Source organism: Botrytis porri, assembly GCF_014898465.1.
Source record: "Botrytis porri strain MUCL 3234 chromosome Unknown BPOR_001, whole genome shotgun sequence".
NCBI lineage: Eukaryota > Fungi > Ascomycota > Leotiomycetes > Helotiales > Sclerotiniaceae > Botrytis > Botrytis porri.
Window position 1 is genome coordinate 2241214 of NW_024066075.1, and position 15504 is coordinate 2256717.

A 15504-nucleotide genomic window follows, 5' to 3' on the forward strand; every position below is an offset into this window, starting at 1 on the left:
ATGTGAGATTCTATAATAAGTATACTAAATCACTTATTAATATCTTACTAATCAAGCTATATATGTATTAATAATATAAGTATAATATGATTTTATATTATAAAATTATATTATTATATTATAATATAGCTATATCTCTTATCAAATTGATTTATAATGAAATAGAATAAGATGAAATTATATGGAAGATTATTAATAAATTAACTAAATTAATTGGTTGTATTTTTCTTTTATAATATAAAATGATTCTATAAGATTCGATTCAAATCGATCTTATTTATAAGCATAGAAACTATTAAAATTTCATTATAAATTATATAAACCTAGGATATTCTTTAAAGAAAACCTAGGAAAAAGCAAGCAAATTCAGCTCAATTAAGCTCTTTCTTATAATTTGTCTTCAATTCAACTCTTATATTATATTCGATTTGTCCTTCAAGCTAAAGTGACTAAGTCTTCTACTATTACTAGAATATTATTATTAATATTATATTCTGGAAAATTACCTCCAACAATGCAAAACGAGTTTTCATTGTAATTGCCGCTTCGCTTGGTTGCTCAAATGGCACCAAAGCTTGTTCTTCATGTCCATATGGAACTACAGCTTGGTGCCACGATTCTATACGGGAGTGTTGGGTAGTCGGGTATTCTGAAGCCCCTGATTTCTTTGTAGATGTGTACTACTGGAAGCCACGGGTCCGCATTCGGACGCATGTACAGAGGTAGGAGCTTTAGAGCTGGAACGTGCTGATCTGGGGGCTCTATGCTGGCTACTCGAACCCTGAGCGCTGCTGGAAAATCCACTGAGAAGTCTCGTTAGTCGGCTTGGCTTACTTGAAGCTACAGATCCACTGCTGGATTGTGCATACGTGCTTGTACCGCTGGGTTGTCTTTTCTTGTTATAGTCATCCACAAGTGTGTTGGTAGTTTGGGTCTTGGGATCTTGAGGCTTATGTTGTCTGTGTGAAGTTGATGAACTCCTAGAAGATCCATGTGTGGACGATTTAGCTATTGTGCTGGACACATTTGAGGCTGCTGATTGTACTGATTCTGGATGGTCTCCACGCTTGGGCCTGGAGGACTCTCCTACTGTAGACATTTCGCTTGGATGTTAGCTTTAATGTTATGGTTGATTGCGAAAGTCTTGTTCTTGATGGAACTCTTGATGCTGGTTTTCAAAAAGGAAGGGAAAAGCAAAGCTGGAGATAATGGGGAGTTGAACGTTTGAATGTCTAAATCAAGTGGAGAATTTCTGAGCCTTGAGGTTCATAGACTACTGAAATGAGTAATGAAATCTTCATAGAGTTATGATTCCGTTTCAAAAAATTCGACATGAAATGACTCGAGTTCAATTTAGGTGCACTGAACATGTAGAGAGGATTCAAAGCTTGCGACTTTCTGAAATTTATAGACCACCAGTGGGTGCATGGACTGACAGGACACCTCCCAGTTACGAAATTTTTAACAAATTCATTCTTCAATTGTTTGATATCAGAATACATCATTTGGGGTTTCCATTTCTAATGAATCAGTGTAGGAATTCCTAAGATATGCAATTTGATATTTCAAGAAATATTCACAAGTCCATGTGTGCAGTGACCCGTCAGTCCGTACACTCATTGGCGGACTAGTGATATAAATAATCGCAAAGTGATCATGAAGTAACGAGTCGCTTCCCCGAATTTCCTCTCATGACTGTCGATGTTATTGTATGCGGGGTTCACAAGTTGAGAGGGCAAAAAAAGGAGTTCAAACGCTCAATAATAAGGGAAAATATCATAGAGGTGTAATATCATCGAATTATTGTCTAAGACTAACTGCCATTTCTCAATTCCATAATTCATTTTTCAACACGGTACCTATTCTTCTTCATTACATGTTGAATTCCCTTCATTGCCTGCTAATACGATGATCTTTTGCATTTTCAATTCTCATGTAGCGATCCAATGATCTCATTCTGGTCCGAACAATGGCTAATGACCTTCGCTTTTCCGACGTCTCATCACAGTCTACTATGGGTCGTTCCGGAGGACAAGCTATGGCCCATGGATAATCCAACTCTGTGGGATCCCCCCTGAGGCACAGAAGCTCGTTCAAATTTGAATCATAATCATAAAATTGGTATTGCGACATAAAATAATGAGGAGGTCGGCATGCAAAGCGTTCTGGAATGCGTGAAATCCGATGTGAATTTGGTCCCTCATACCCCACAAATGGAAAATTTTGTTCCTCGGGCTGCCCAGAATCATATCGTGACCATGAGTTTCATGATGCTCATGCTGATGATAAGCATTGTTTAGGTATACAAGAGGGGGAGGTGGTGGTGGTGGTGATGGTGGTGAACTCGATTGATATTGAGCCTCGTGTTGATTCTGGGGCGCAGGTTCCACATCCGACAGCAATGTTGCCGTAGACCACGTATCGCTGTCAGCGGATTCCTGGTCTGTGTATTGATCTTCCTCTTCGCTGACCTGAGTTTCGGGTTCGACGGACAAAGCTTGGGACGCGGTATCTGAACCAGGATCAGCGAATGTCGCTCGGGCTGAGTGGCGATCATTTACTACATGGAACGACTTGCTACATGGACCGTCATAATCCTCAAAGCAATCGTCAGTTTGCACGATGGCCTTCTGCTTTTTGGGTTTTCTAGGAGTTTCGTTTGAATTTCTTTGACCATTTGGGTTAAGGGTCATTGTATTTGTGTGGTATTGATTTGGATTCTGGACGTTGATGAGAAGTTCTGGGTTTGATGGCTGTTGTTAATGAAGAGAAGCAGAAATTAACAGAACTTGGAGGGGATACTGAAAGTTTAAATGAACAGAGGCTGAAGGATTTGTGACTCCTCAAAAGCAATACATTTCAAAAATGAATAATCGAAACACTAATGAAGTCATATATATGACACACTTCATTTTTGTAAAGAGTTAGGAGAGTCAGAAAAGATTCAAAAAATTCAAAAAATTCAAAAGGTACACATACAACAGTAGGGATTCGCTGGTGGTCACCCACCCAACTACTAATCTACCGATCTGAAGCTTGTGTATGGCAGAGCGGACGGGATGCCCAATTCTCTTCAGTCTATGGTCGTATATGTCAGTACTACGGTGCTGGGGAGTTATATAGGGAGTGTGAATAAGGGGGGAAGGGAAGAAGGAAATGTGAGAGATTTGGTTCATTAAGTCAGATTAGAATGGAGCTTTTGGTGGGCGGAGAGTAGCAAGTTGACTATGATAATGAACTTGCTTTCCTGGTGAGTTGTTCTATCGTGGGAGAATGGTGGTCACAGAGGTTGAGGAGGGTGCTCGCAGGATGACAAACGAAGACTCATTTTCGTATGGTACTAGCTATACATTCTTTTATCAACCTGCTTAATCAGTATAATACCCACACCACTGATTGAACCAGCCCGATTTATACCAACTTTCTCAAAAGTATCTTCTGCTTAACACACGGCATAATCCCTGCATTCCAGTACACATTTTCTGGTCTTCTCACTCCCTCTGGAAATTTTAACTCATAGCCCTCCAATATCGCTCCTACGACAAGTTTGATTACAACCCCCGCGTACCATCTTCCAGGACATGTTTGTCTTCCATTTCCCCATGCTAAGTTACCAGGTTCTATGCCTGTGAAATCTTGGAGGGGATTAGAGCTGCCTGTTTGTGTTTGGGCGACCGATTGGTAGAAGCGAGAGGGGTTGAATGTGGAGGGAGAGGAAGGTCCGGTGTAAAAGGTGGGATCGCAAGATATTGAGGAGGCAGCCATGGATATGAAGGTACTTCTTAGGAGATGCAGGCCGGTAGAGAGGGTGTGCGGGGTGAGGACATTCCAGTGGAATTTCAAAGTTCCTCTGAGTTTGCATCATCTGTACGAAAGTTAAGAAGTGGACGAACTTCCATAATTTCGATATAGGCATTCGAAGACCCTAGTGCACGAACCGTAAGCTAATAGGTTTTTGAATACTGACACACCAAGCTTTTGATTCAAGGTGATATCTCAAAGATTGCCATGGCTCAAGTGATCGCTATCGGAGCCGCAGAGGCATCCTAAGAACGCGGGATACGTATAAAACGGGCATCTGACCAGTTCTCGAGGTAAGCAAACCTCTAAATTAAAGATGCAATAATAGCTTTGTTAGATAAACTGCCATATGATTACGGAAGACAGGTAGCTATGGTGGCTACGTTAGTATGAATAATAATAACATGATAGATGATCCAGATTCAGTTGTGAAAGATACTCTCCACAGTTCTAAAACAAGCTATGCTTATCCCCTTGAGCTGATATTGGGGGCAGACAAAGAGATCTTTCTTCATAGGAGAATTATAAGCATTTGAAGAAGGTAGAGTGTCTGCAAAATGAGAGTACCTAGGTAGATGGTGGTCGATACTAACTTTCTAGCTAACAATTTCTGCCACCCACCGCCTTCTACTTAAAGTGATCAGGGTTCCCACTTCCACGCTCACTGGATGACGATCCAAAAAGCTCCATCCACACGCGACGCGATTTGATCAGAATTATTGAAAGAGTACTTTCTAGCCTGTCAATCTGGTGGAATTCAGTCTAAATTCTACCATCCTTCACCATCAAATGCTCACTTCATAATTTTATCTCTGTATCCAAAATGCCACTTTCCGATAAAGCTTTGACAAGCGCACTCTCCAAGACTGTTCGCGATGTATTCCACAGCGACGAGAAAGATAAATTAAGTGTACGATTTGTTAGAACAAAAGTAGAAGAAGAATATGAATTGGGGGATGGTTTCTTGAATGAAGGAAAGTGGAAGGAAAAAAGCAAGGGAATTATTAAGAGCGAAGTTGTAAGTTAATTCTGACTTCAAGCGGTTCCGTTTAACAATCAATCCTAATGATCAACTGCAGGACAAATTGATGCAGGGAGATGAAGAGGAGCAAGAGGAGGAGCAAGAGTCTGTAAAGGCAAAGAATACCAAGAAAACTCCTGCGAAAAAAACTACACCTGCTGCGAAGTCAACGAAACGATCTTCGGCCGAAAAGAAGGCACCTCCTCCAAAGAGACAAAAGAAAGAGAAAACTCCTGCTTCTGAATCCGAACTTTCTGAGCCTGCGGAGTCAGAATTATCAGACATTAGTTCCGAAATGGGCGAAGATGAGCCAAAAGCGAAACCAAAGAAGCAAGTCAACAACAAGACTGCCAAAGCTATTTCGAAAAATGAAATCGGCGACAATGAAGATGAGGTAGCACCCAAGAAGACCAAGGAAGCAGTAACGAAAGAAGTGGTCACTTCTGGTTCTGAATTGTCTGATATTGAATCGATCACTCAATCCGAGGCGAAATCTCCTAAACCCTCGTCCCCAAAGATCCGCGATTCATCCTTATCCTCTCTCCCAAAAACAGAAGAAGAAGCCGCGGGCAACGAATCTGACTCATCTGACATGTCTGTTGTTCTCGACGGACCTTTAACCACTAAATCCCGTTCCAAGAAGTCCAAATCGACTTCGTCCAAGCCCTCTAAAACCACGAAGGCCGCGAAATCTAAAGCCGCGAAGGCCAAGACCACGGCAGAACTCACACCTAACGAACAGCTGATTAAGACGCTTCAATCGCAACTCGTCAAGTGTGGAATTCGCAAAATCTGGGCTTTCGAACTGAAGAAATATGAGACGGAAAATGAGAAAATCAAACACTTAAAGAGCATGCTGACGGAGATTGGTATGACTGGACGTTTTAGCGAAGGCAGAGCCAAAGAAATCAAGGAGATGAGGGAATTACAGGCAGATTTGGAAGCAGTGAAGGAAGGCGAGAAAGCATGGGGGATGGGTAGAAGTGCTAGAAGAAGTGGAAGTGGTGTTAAAGAGGACAAGAAGAAGAGTGAGAGTAGTGATGATGATGATGAAAAAAGCAAAGCCGGCAGTACTAAGAATGATGATGAAGAGAATGAGGATGACGATGATGATGATGATGAGGACATGGAGGTGTCTGTTAGGGCAAGAAGAAAGAATGATTTGGCATTTTTGGGGAGTGAGGAGAGTAGCGATGATGATTGAGCGATTCGACTACTGATCTACCTTTTTTTTCAGAGAGTCTGTACAAACTAATAGGGAATCTTGAATGGAAATGAAAATGGGAGTTACATGGTATGAACGTCATGGTTATGATATCTTAAATGCTATTGACGGGTCTGCATTTGTTTATTGCATTGGGATTATAGGATATGATATATCTAATATCAAGTGGTAAAATTGTGACACTTTGCCTTGAAAGAACTGCGAGAGCAGGATACAATTTATCCTTAAAATCTACAACTACAGGATAGAGAGCGGAGCGCTCATTTATACTAGCTAGGTACGTACACGTGAGCGATCGCATTGCGATTGAGTCCGATCCGTGACAAGAATTACACGAAAACAATACAAATGTTTCACCTTGAGCCCTTAAGTCGTTTACATTATATGTACAATAATAACTCTATAACGTCGTTCATATATGAGTGGATTATATCATCGAACGGATTACTTGAAAATATACTAAAATTAGTTATTTTTAATATTCTCATTTCAATAACTAATTATTATTTTTGAAAGAAAAAATTATTAAAAATAATAGTAATAATGAAATATTTATAATATTTGGATTTTTTAAAAAAATCATTTTAGCTTGATATTATTATACTTTATATTATTAAAATCATTTTTCTTTAATAACTTTAATAATATTTAGATTTCCTAAACAAAAATTAGATTTTTAAAATAATAAAAAGAATTGTATTTTATATGAAAGATTCTCGAGTAACTCTATTAGCTAATAAAGAAAGTATATAGTAAGTTATAGTAGTAATAGTAGTAAATTCATAATTAATTTGGTCTATATAGCTATGCTAAGATTATACAATATACTTATATTGTTACAGGAGCTGCCTCTAGAATCACGTAGAAATGGCTAGAGATCTCTCGAAATGATTTAAACTAAACTTCAAATAGAAATTCAATAAGGTTAATAATTAGTTACAATTCTCGTAATTATAATAATAAAACTAATAATTGTTCTTAAGCACAAAGCTCTACATTATAATAAAACTCATTCCTTTATATAGACATTTGTTTTCTATCCTATTCTTTAAAACCTTTATATAGACTGGATCGCTATGGACCTCACTACGCTCCAGGAGCGCTACAATTTCTCGACACTCCGTCACCTGTCCATAGTCATGTGACGCGGTACTTCGTAAGGACCGTCGTAACATATATATGGTTCTAATTGAATAAGGTAGATGGGAAAAGGAAATAAAAACTCACCCTTTTTTGAACTTCCTTATTAAGATTTATAAGCAATCTTTTGAGTAATTCTTTTAAATCCTTTAAGTTGTTTATATTATAAATTTGTTATATTTAAAACCCTTTTTTTTATTAAATCCTCTAATATACTTATAAAAACCCTATGTTTTTTATTTTGTTATAATAATTCTTCTTTTTTTATTCAATTTCTTTCAAAATATTATAAAAGCTGTGGTTAATTATAATATTATATCTCTTTTAAAGGGTTGTCTTCATCCTTTAGTACTTCGAATCCTTTAGAAATCCTATTATAACCTTTAATCCATTACTTATAAACTTTATATCCACCTTTTTCTATAATACATTAATAATATATAATTTTTTTTAAAATTTAATATCTTTTATTCCCTTTCTTTTTACTAGATTACCCTATCGATATAAAACATAATATATTAGAACCTATCGAACCACTCTATTGATATAAAAGATAAGATTGTATTATAGGGCTAAATAGTTGAATAAGATCGAAATAATAAATATGATAGTATTAGAATACTATTACTTTAATAATATACACTTTATTTTGAAGAGTTATTACTTCTTCAATTATAATCAGTAGTATATTATCTGCTATATAAGATGATATTGAAATTAATATTTCATAATAATATTATATACTGATATAAAATGCTATACATTTGAATTAATATATTATAAATATTTTTCAAAAGGTCTAGCTTTTCTTTTCATTATATAGGATAATTATAAGTATATTAATAGAATATCAAATACTATATTGATATATCTCTTATAAAATATTTCTTGAAAAAAACAGAATCTTTTGAAGAGTTTTCATTCTTCATTTTCTTATACTTAAAAGCCTTCTTCTTTATAATTAAAACCCCCTATAAGACCTTCGAGTACTAAAAAGCCCGAATTATTATAAAAATCTATAACTTAATCTTTTCCATTAATTATATTTAATATAATAAGCTTATTGTTAATAATATCGATATTAATAATTCCAATATAAATATACTAAACCCTTCTCCTTAACACCAACAACAATATCTCCCCAACCCAAATAGATATCAATTTAACAATTTCAAAAAAAAAAAATAGAAAATAATATTCTAATTTAAATGTAATAAAGATTAATGGGTTTTTCCAAGAAAATCTTTCCTAAGTTTTTTCGTGTTTTTCTTCTAGTGAGTTATATATAGACGAATTTTATATATAAATTAAGTAATCTATTTAATAATATAATTTACTTATATATGAACTACGTTAGTTATATTTTAAATATTAGTATCTTAAATATTAAAAATCCTATTTGAGATTTAATATATATTAATTCAGATCATTTTATCTTTAAAAGATCGTTATTTTAATTTTTATAAAATAATACTTAAAGATAAATAATGTTAAAAATGTTAAAAATGTTAACGTGTTTTATCAGTGAGTGAATCATATCAGTAAGTAGGTCACTTTCACTTTAATTTATTTATTCAAAATCATATTATTCAATAATAACAAAATTAATTAATTAAAATTATAAAGATTTTAATAATTTAGAATCTATTATATTATTTTAATAGGTTCTTGTATTATGACCTATTTTTCCATATTTATTATAGCATCAATTAAAAGATATTTCCCCATTAGGATTCCTCCTTTTTTAATACTTATTATATTGAATTTGAATATCAACCTTTTATTGAAATAATATATTAAAAAGTTTTTTATTTAATAAGCATTCCTCCTTAATATAATTGGGTTTTTTTTGTATATTAATATTTATTTAATACCTTATTTGCTACTCAAAGTGTATGGATCTTTGTATTTAAAAGTATATTCTTATAAGCTAATCTCTTTATACTCTTAATTAAAATTAGTACAATCTCAAATATAAATGTAAAGGAGTTTAAATAATAATAAGTTATTCGAGATTTAATTAATATTGATTGAAAAAGAGCTTTAATTGGATTGTGAAAGGTTTAAAAGATCCATTGATTTAGGTCGAAAGAGGGAAGGGTAAATATACGAATTCGAATATCTAATTTCGAGAGTATAATTGTAGGATTAAATAGGATTAAATTTGTTCCTCGAAATTCTGATTTCATATTCTAAGAAGTAATTGATTCTTTATATATAGTTTTAAAAGCTATAAAGAATTCAATCTTCAAAATATAATTAATATATGTTTTAATAAATCCATCAATTTGATTATTATATAAACATTTCAGATTACTAAAATAATTCATATCAAATGATTGAATTAAATAACTTGAATATAGTAATAGACTTAAATATATAATATCGTTCTCTTTACAATACACTTGAAAAGCTTTTGATTTATAACTTTTATATCTGTTTAATACTAATATTCAATATCTACTCTTTTTTCGATTCTTAATATACTTGTTGAAGTATTTCAATTATTTTAAACCTGTCTTATTGTTTATCCATTTATTAGATGTAGGTTTAATAGCCTAATCCATAGGAAAATCGGTTTCGATATACTAATTGTAAAGATGAATTTGTCCTTGAACCACTAGAAATGAGGGTATAGTTTCACCCTCCTCATTACCATATATAATTGCTATAGCCCATTCTCTATTGCCTAATTGTATTGCCTTGCTTCTGCCATTTCGTTTAGCATTAGTTACTACTATTCCAGGGCATATTATACTCATTATAAAGCCTGTTTCATTGAAATTGTAGAAATCACCATCCAAAATGCTATATTTCGCTCATATATTCATAATTAATCGAAACTAATTTTCAATAAGCTTAGAATCTTCACAAAAAGCTCTTTGAAAATCATAAATATAATTAAAACATGTTTTTAATTCAATTCAATGTTTTACAAATCGATGCACTCAAAGCTTCCCAACATATTTTACACTCTTCGATTTGAGAATATAATTCATTATATCTTTTACATTTCTTAATTTAAATAAAAATCCTTTTATATCCATATTGATTATATATTCAAAAATAATATTCTCCTCTAATTCTAAAAAATTATTAGATTTAAATCGATATTCAAAATAAGGAATAAAACTATTAATTCTATACTACAATATTATATTCAGGATATTATACATCTTTACAGTTTTTCGAATGCTTATTTTTTTATCTTTTTGAATAACTTCAATAGCAAAAAGTATACAAGCTTTTTGAGTATTCAAATTCATTATAAGTTGTTGATAAAATATATATTGAAAAAGAAAAGAATAAATTAAAATAAAAGTAACTCACTTACTAATATAATCCACTCACTAATAAAACACATTAAATGTTTTGAAACTTTTATTTCTTGAACATTTTTGAAATTTTTTGAACGATGAGAACAATTTTAATGGGTTTTAGAGCGAAGGCTAGAAGAGATACAGATAGGAGAGGTTCAAGTTTTTTGGTTTTTCTAGGCGAAAGTCATGATCGATTTGTTCTAATCCTATGTGATGAGCATTTTGCTTTTATGGATGCGAGCTTCAAAATGGTGTTGCATAGAGACGAGACAAGAGGGGAACATGAGGTTGTTACACAAAATACGTAGGTAATTACATAGTTATTCATGCCGCTCCTAATTCGACGTTGTTGTTATTAGATGATGGTGCGTAGGTAGGTACAAGATGATTGAACTCTATATAATCCAATTGAGTTGCGAAGAAAAAATACCAGCGACGAAGATACAATGCCGGCCGGTCTGACCCGCATGAATCAATTGATGGTCCATCATGCACAGCCCTTTTCATGGAATTTCCCTATCCACCTATTACTAACAGATATCTAAACAGCTAGCTCTACCTCTTGAAGATATGTAGACCATAATATATGGACCATCGCTTCCACGTCCCACATGATGGTGCAGCGACAGAAAGCCACGGTGAGTAATCGGTCTTTGTTTAATCTTCTTGCACTTAAATAGATCACACACCATAGAATGTTGGTGTGAGCCTGCGTATGGCAAGTGTTTCTTTCCCCTGTATCCCTCTTAAACTGAACTTTGTAAGAAATGACCTACCATTTTTCAACAAAAAAGACTAAGAGAAGTTCACATCATTGAGCTATGCACAAGTAACATCTCCAACGGAAGCTAGATCGTCATTGAGCATCAGATGGAGCTCGACTATTGCTGTTGGAATAGCAAACCGTCGCATTCGAAACTAATCCCTGACACATCGGACCAAATGATGATTGTTGTCTCTCGAGGCCCTTGGCTCTTTAAAATCAAAGGCTGTACCGGGCGACACTGTGAAGATGAGGACTACTCATGTACAGGCGCGCAAGTTGGTGTGTGGGTACCTTGGCAATATAATTGGAGCTCGAAAGTGACCTCAAGTCGGAGTATAAAGACGTCAAAAGACGCAAGATGTGTGAACACACAATACCATTCCAGCGCATTGAAAGCATAGGAGCGAATAGAAAAGTGTAGGCCAATTTGCTCTTCGGACGGAATGAGAGCCAAGTGACACGAAGGATCAGTCTCAGAGCCCAATTTAATGTCCGGTGGAACATCGACAGGCTGAGTAGTTGCCTGAATGTCTCGTTTATCGCGTAAGATAAATAGATAGGAAAGAAAGGAGAAATGATTTTATTGTATGATTGTGTACTTTAATGCGGAAAGTATAGAGTGTCTCCAAACGCCATGAAATGCATGTTCGCTGTTCGCCGTTCGTTCAGTCATTGACTTAACTCCCTTTATAGTTGTGGAACCAGTGCGAGTATCATCCTGCTGTACCGTAACAATGTATATCGATTATTTTCTAGGTGGCGTTTTGCCCCAGAACTGCTCTTTGATTTCGTCCTTGAAGTATTTAACAAATCGACTGTTCTTTTCAGGATCGTCGATATTGGTACCACCCATTTCGGAGGGGTCTTTGCCATGATGCGCTTCGTGAACTCTTTTGTGGACGTTGCGGACTGCACTATGAAAAGTAGGACTTCTTAGGAGCTGAGTACATGTTAACAATAGGAACTCGAAATCGATGCATGTGGAATACGAACTCGTGCGACTGCCCACGCCTGGATCAATTGTTAGCTAGAATAATATAAGTGCTATGCTATGAAGAGCAATTTTACCTCAAAGGCAGCTAACCATAATGGCATATTTGTTAGACTCGAATTATCATGATCAATTCTACACCAGGTAGAAATGTTAAGTAGAAATCTATGATGAGAGTTGAAGGCGAAAATCTTTCATATAATTAGCTCGGCTAATTAGACACCTGTTGATTAGTCAGTAGTTAGTCATCGAGATGCCAATTGAAACATAGCCTACCTACACGTGCTTACCACGCTTGCCTCGTCTCCAGCTCAGATTTCCTACCATGATTGCTCTTTCCTCATACATATTGTACTATGTAGATCGACCACCTTCCTGCTTCATGTGGTGAGTTGCTGCATGTCGGTGAAAACGAATGTTTGGTAAGTTCGTGTTTCTCTTTTTCTTCTTCTTTAACTCTCACCCTTTCTTTGCATTCACATCAACTTATCGACGATTTTGGTATTCATCTATCCTACAATTGGCATCATTCTCTTTGCGGAACTATCATATTCTTACATCATCGTTCTCTGCATTGCTTCTAAAGCTTCCCCTGTTCGTGAGAAGAATCTTTTCAGTTCAGCGTTCTTCATCAATCTCTTTGCCTAGAGGCATAACAACCTATCTTTCTCCATCCTGAACACTTCTTATAACTCATTCAAGCTATATTCGCTGTGAAATCATCTTTGATTGCTTCTTTACATGCCTCATCGGACGCCCATTGGTGTCACTATTTCTATTCAAAGTCGTATACGTTCCTTCCGTGCTAAATCGTCGAGTTCCTCAACAACCATTTCTTCTTGGCGTCAAAAAGATCCAAAAGATACCATAAGCCGCAAGTTTTTCTTCACGATGGCTCACCTCTGTTCACCAAAACGAGATTCTGCTATCAATGTATCCAAGGAGAGTCTCCTTGATCACCATATTGGTACTTTCATGCCTCAATCAGATGGATGCTCGTCTAGCAAGGCAGCAGATGACGAGGACGAACGTGCCGTACAAGTAGTCGAAGCAGGACTTGCTGCAGCAAGCGACCCAAAGACAGCAATGCCATCGTTCTTGAAGATATCACATGACGGTATGCACTCGCCCAACACTACTTCAGAAAACAGATGCTGACTTAACACTAGAAATGAAGGAGAAATATGCCCTATTGACGAAAGCGGAAGAAGATCGTTTGGCTAACCAAGATGATCCTAAGTGGGCGAGACAAGAACCGGATCGTGAACTCGATCGTTATGCTAATGTACATCCATGGGCTGCCAACCGCATCAGACTCGTCGTCCCCGAAGGATATAACGATTATATTAACGCATCCCCTGTTACTTTGACATCTACTGCAGAGAAGCAAAGTACGATGAAGAAAGGTCTTCAAGACAAGTACATTTGTATGCAAGGCCCGAAGTCCCAAACTGTCGATCATACCTGGCATATGATGTGGCATTCAATCTCAGTGCCAGATAATGCAGCACCTGGTGTCATCATCATGCTTAGTCCTCTTGTTGGACCTAATCCTGCTAAGCCTGACGAGATGATGGAGAAATGTTATCAATACTATCCTATGAGTGAAGAGGATCCACCTCTTATGGTGAACGAAACGGGAGCGCTTGGAGAAAACTTCAAGGCCAAGGTTCGATTCGTGAAGAGAGAAGAGAACATTGAGGGTACTGGTATCGAGGTTCGTAAACTCGCCATGTCTGTAGAGAATGAAGACGAAGAGAAAATCATCTGGCATTTCTTCTACCCTCTCTGGCCTGACATGGGTTCGTTGAACAGTCAAAATGTCAAGAGTGTTTTGACATTGATGGATCTTTCTCGAGCGAAGAATGTAGAGGAAGAGAATCCAAGAGTTGTTCATTGCAGTGCTGGTGTTGGAAGAACCGGTACTTTCGTTGCTTTGGAGTTTTTGATGGGAGAACTTCAAGGTGGAGCTTGGGAAGGGTGGGATCAGTTAGAAGAGAAAGGTAACGATGCCATCTTCGAAACGGTTGATCAATTGCGTCAACAAAGGAAGACTATGGTACAAGCTGTGGAGCAATATATTTTCTTGTATGAAGTGTTGAGAAAACAGTGGGAAGAAAAGTATAGGTTACCATGTATCGGTGGCGAACATACTCACGATTCTCCTCCTGAGGAAGGAAAGAATCATGTCTTCAGAGCAATCCCGGGGACTAAATAGCTTGAAGAGGGAAGTTTATTGGCATTTGGTAGATGGAGAGGTTTTAGAGATGAATTTGTGCTATTCCTTGCTCTTTCTACTTGGTGTTGTGTTTGGAGACGATTGAGAGGTGGTTAATGGAAGGGGAGGAAAGGTGGAGGAGAAAAATGTTCCTGTGATAAATTAGAGCAAGAAACGACTGAACCTATAATGAAATTCCTCTTTTTATCGTTTTTCTGTTTGTTTTCTGCTTTCAAGATGAGTGTGGAAAACGTGTGTCTTGCCAAAAGCCCAGCACCTCTTTAGGTCTTAATCGAGCCATGGTGAAGTGAGAGAGGAGAATGAGATGTAAAATTGCAAGATGAATTCTCGTTGATACAGATATGGTAAATTGCGAGTCTACTGTTTGGCTCATGGCTTGTCTGTAAGTTGAAATCCTGGAACTCTCTATGAGTACCATATAGCCTGACTCTGTTGGGAGGCGAACATGATGATTACAGAGTTCGAGACTGGGGTTTTGACATTGAGGTGGACTTGAGACAATTTGACAATTTGGGAGCACGGAGTATGAGATGGTGGCATTAGATGGGAATAAGAGATCTGACTAAGATATTATGATGAGATTGTCAATAGCCTAAAGAGGTATTGGCGGGTAGGAGTGGTGAATGCGACGGATTGATCCTTTTTGATTTGTAGTGGTGAATGAATAGTATTTGAGGAAGTAATTGTCTTGAAATATTGTAGATGGGCGTACAAGGTTATGGGTGGAGCACGTATCTTTCTAGGTGAGGATAGACATGCTTGTTGCTTTCGAGGGTCAAGAATGTGCTAGGTAGATAGGGTAGATAGTTGAGGTCTTGAGTACATGGGATGGTATTTTTTTTGTCGTTATTGATATTGGGCTATGAATGAAGGTGCGAGTACTGTCTGTCTCGTCTCTTCTCGTCATTTAATACTCAGTAAGGTTCTATGTCATTTCTTGACAGCGATAAAGCTTGAGGTCTTGAATATTAGAATGGAAGTGAAGTAGATGTGGTTTGGTA

At 36.4% G+C, this 15504-nt stretch overlaps 6 protein-coding genes across 6 annotated transcripts; 2 read left to right on the plus strand and 4 right to left on the minus strand.

The window, feature by feature from the left end:
• Window positions 1–619: 619 nt before the first annotated feature.
• EAF01_000601 (uncharacterized protein) lies at window positions 620–1099 on the minus strand (the record flags this gene model as incomplete). The annotated part of the gene is made up of 1 exon (XM_038908851.1): window positions 620–1099. One exon carries the CDS (start codon window positions 1097–1099, stop codon window positions 620–622), a length of 480 nt encoding a protein of 159 aa, XP_038775757.1.
• Window positions 1100–2093: 994 nt separating this feature from the next.
• EAF01_000602 (uncharacterized protein) lies at window positions 2094–2693 on the minus strand (the record flags this gene model as incomplete). Its single annotated transcript, XM_038908852.1, has 1 exon — window positions 2094–2693. One exon carries the CDS (start codon window positions 2691–2693, stop codon window positions 2094–2096), a length of 600 nt encoding a protein of 199 aa, XP_038775758.1.
• Window positions 2694–3411: 718 nt separating this feature from the next.
• Window positions 3412–3765, minus strand: EAF01_000603 (uncharacterized protein; the record flags this gene model as incomplete). Its single annotated transcript, XM_038908853.1, has 1 exon — window positions 3412–3765. The coding sequence occupies one exon, from the start codon at window positions 3763–3765 to the stop codon at window positions 3412–3414; it is 354 nt and encodes a 117-aa protein (XP_038775759.1).
• Window positions 3766–4624: 859 nt separating this feature from the next.
• EAF01_000604 (uncharacterized protein) lies at window positions 4625–6026 on the plus strand (the record flags this gene model as incomplete). Its single annotated transcript, XM_038908854.1, has 2 exons — window positions 4625–4819; window positions 4881–6026. The coding sequence occupies 2 exons, from the start codon at window positions 4625–4627 to the stop codon at window positions 6024–6026; spliced, it is 1341 nt and encodes a 446-aa protein (XP_038775760.1).
• Window positions 6027–12018: 5992 nt separating this feature from the next.
• EAF01_000605 (uncharacterized protein) lies at window positions 12019–12368 on the minus strand (the record flags this gene model as incomplete). Its single annotated transcript, XM_038908855.1, has 3 exons — window positions 12019–12213; window positions 12267–12284; window positions 12342–12368. The coding sequence occupies 3 exons, from the start codon at window positions 12366–12368 to the stop codon at window positions 12019–12021; spliced, it is 240 nt and encodes a 79-aa protein (XP_038775761.1).
• Window positions 12369–12595: 227 nt separating this feature from the next.
• On the plus strand, window positions 12596–14692 carry EAF01_000606 (uncharacterized protein). Its single transcript, XM_038908856.1, has 2 exons — window positions 12596–13381; window positions 13434–14692. The coding sequence occupies exons 1-2, from the start codon at window positions 13006–13008 to the stop codon at window positions 14480–14482; spliced, it is 1425 nt and encodes a 474-aa protein (XP_038775762.1). The 5' UTR covers window positions 12596–13005; the 3' UTR covers window positions 14483–14692.
• The last annotated feature ends 812 nt before the right edge of the window (window positions 14693–15504 follow it).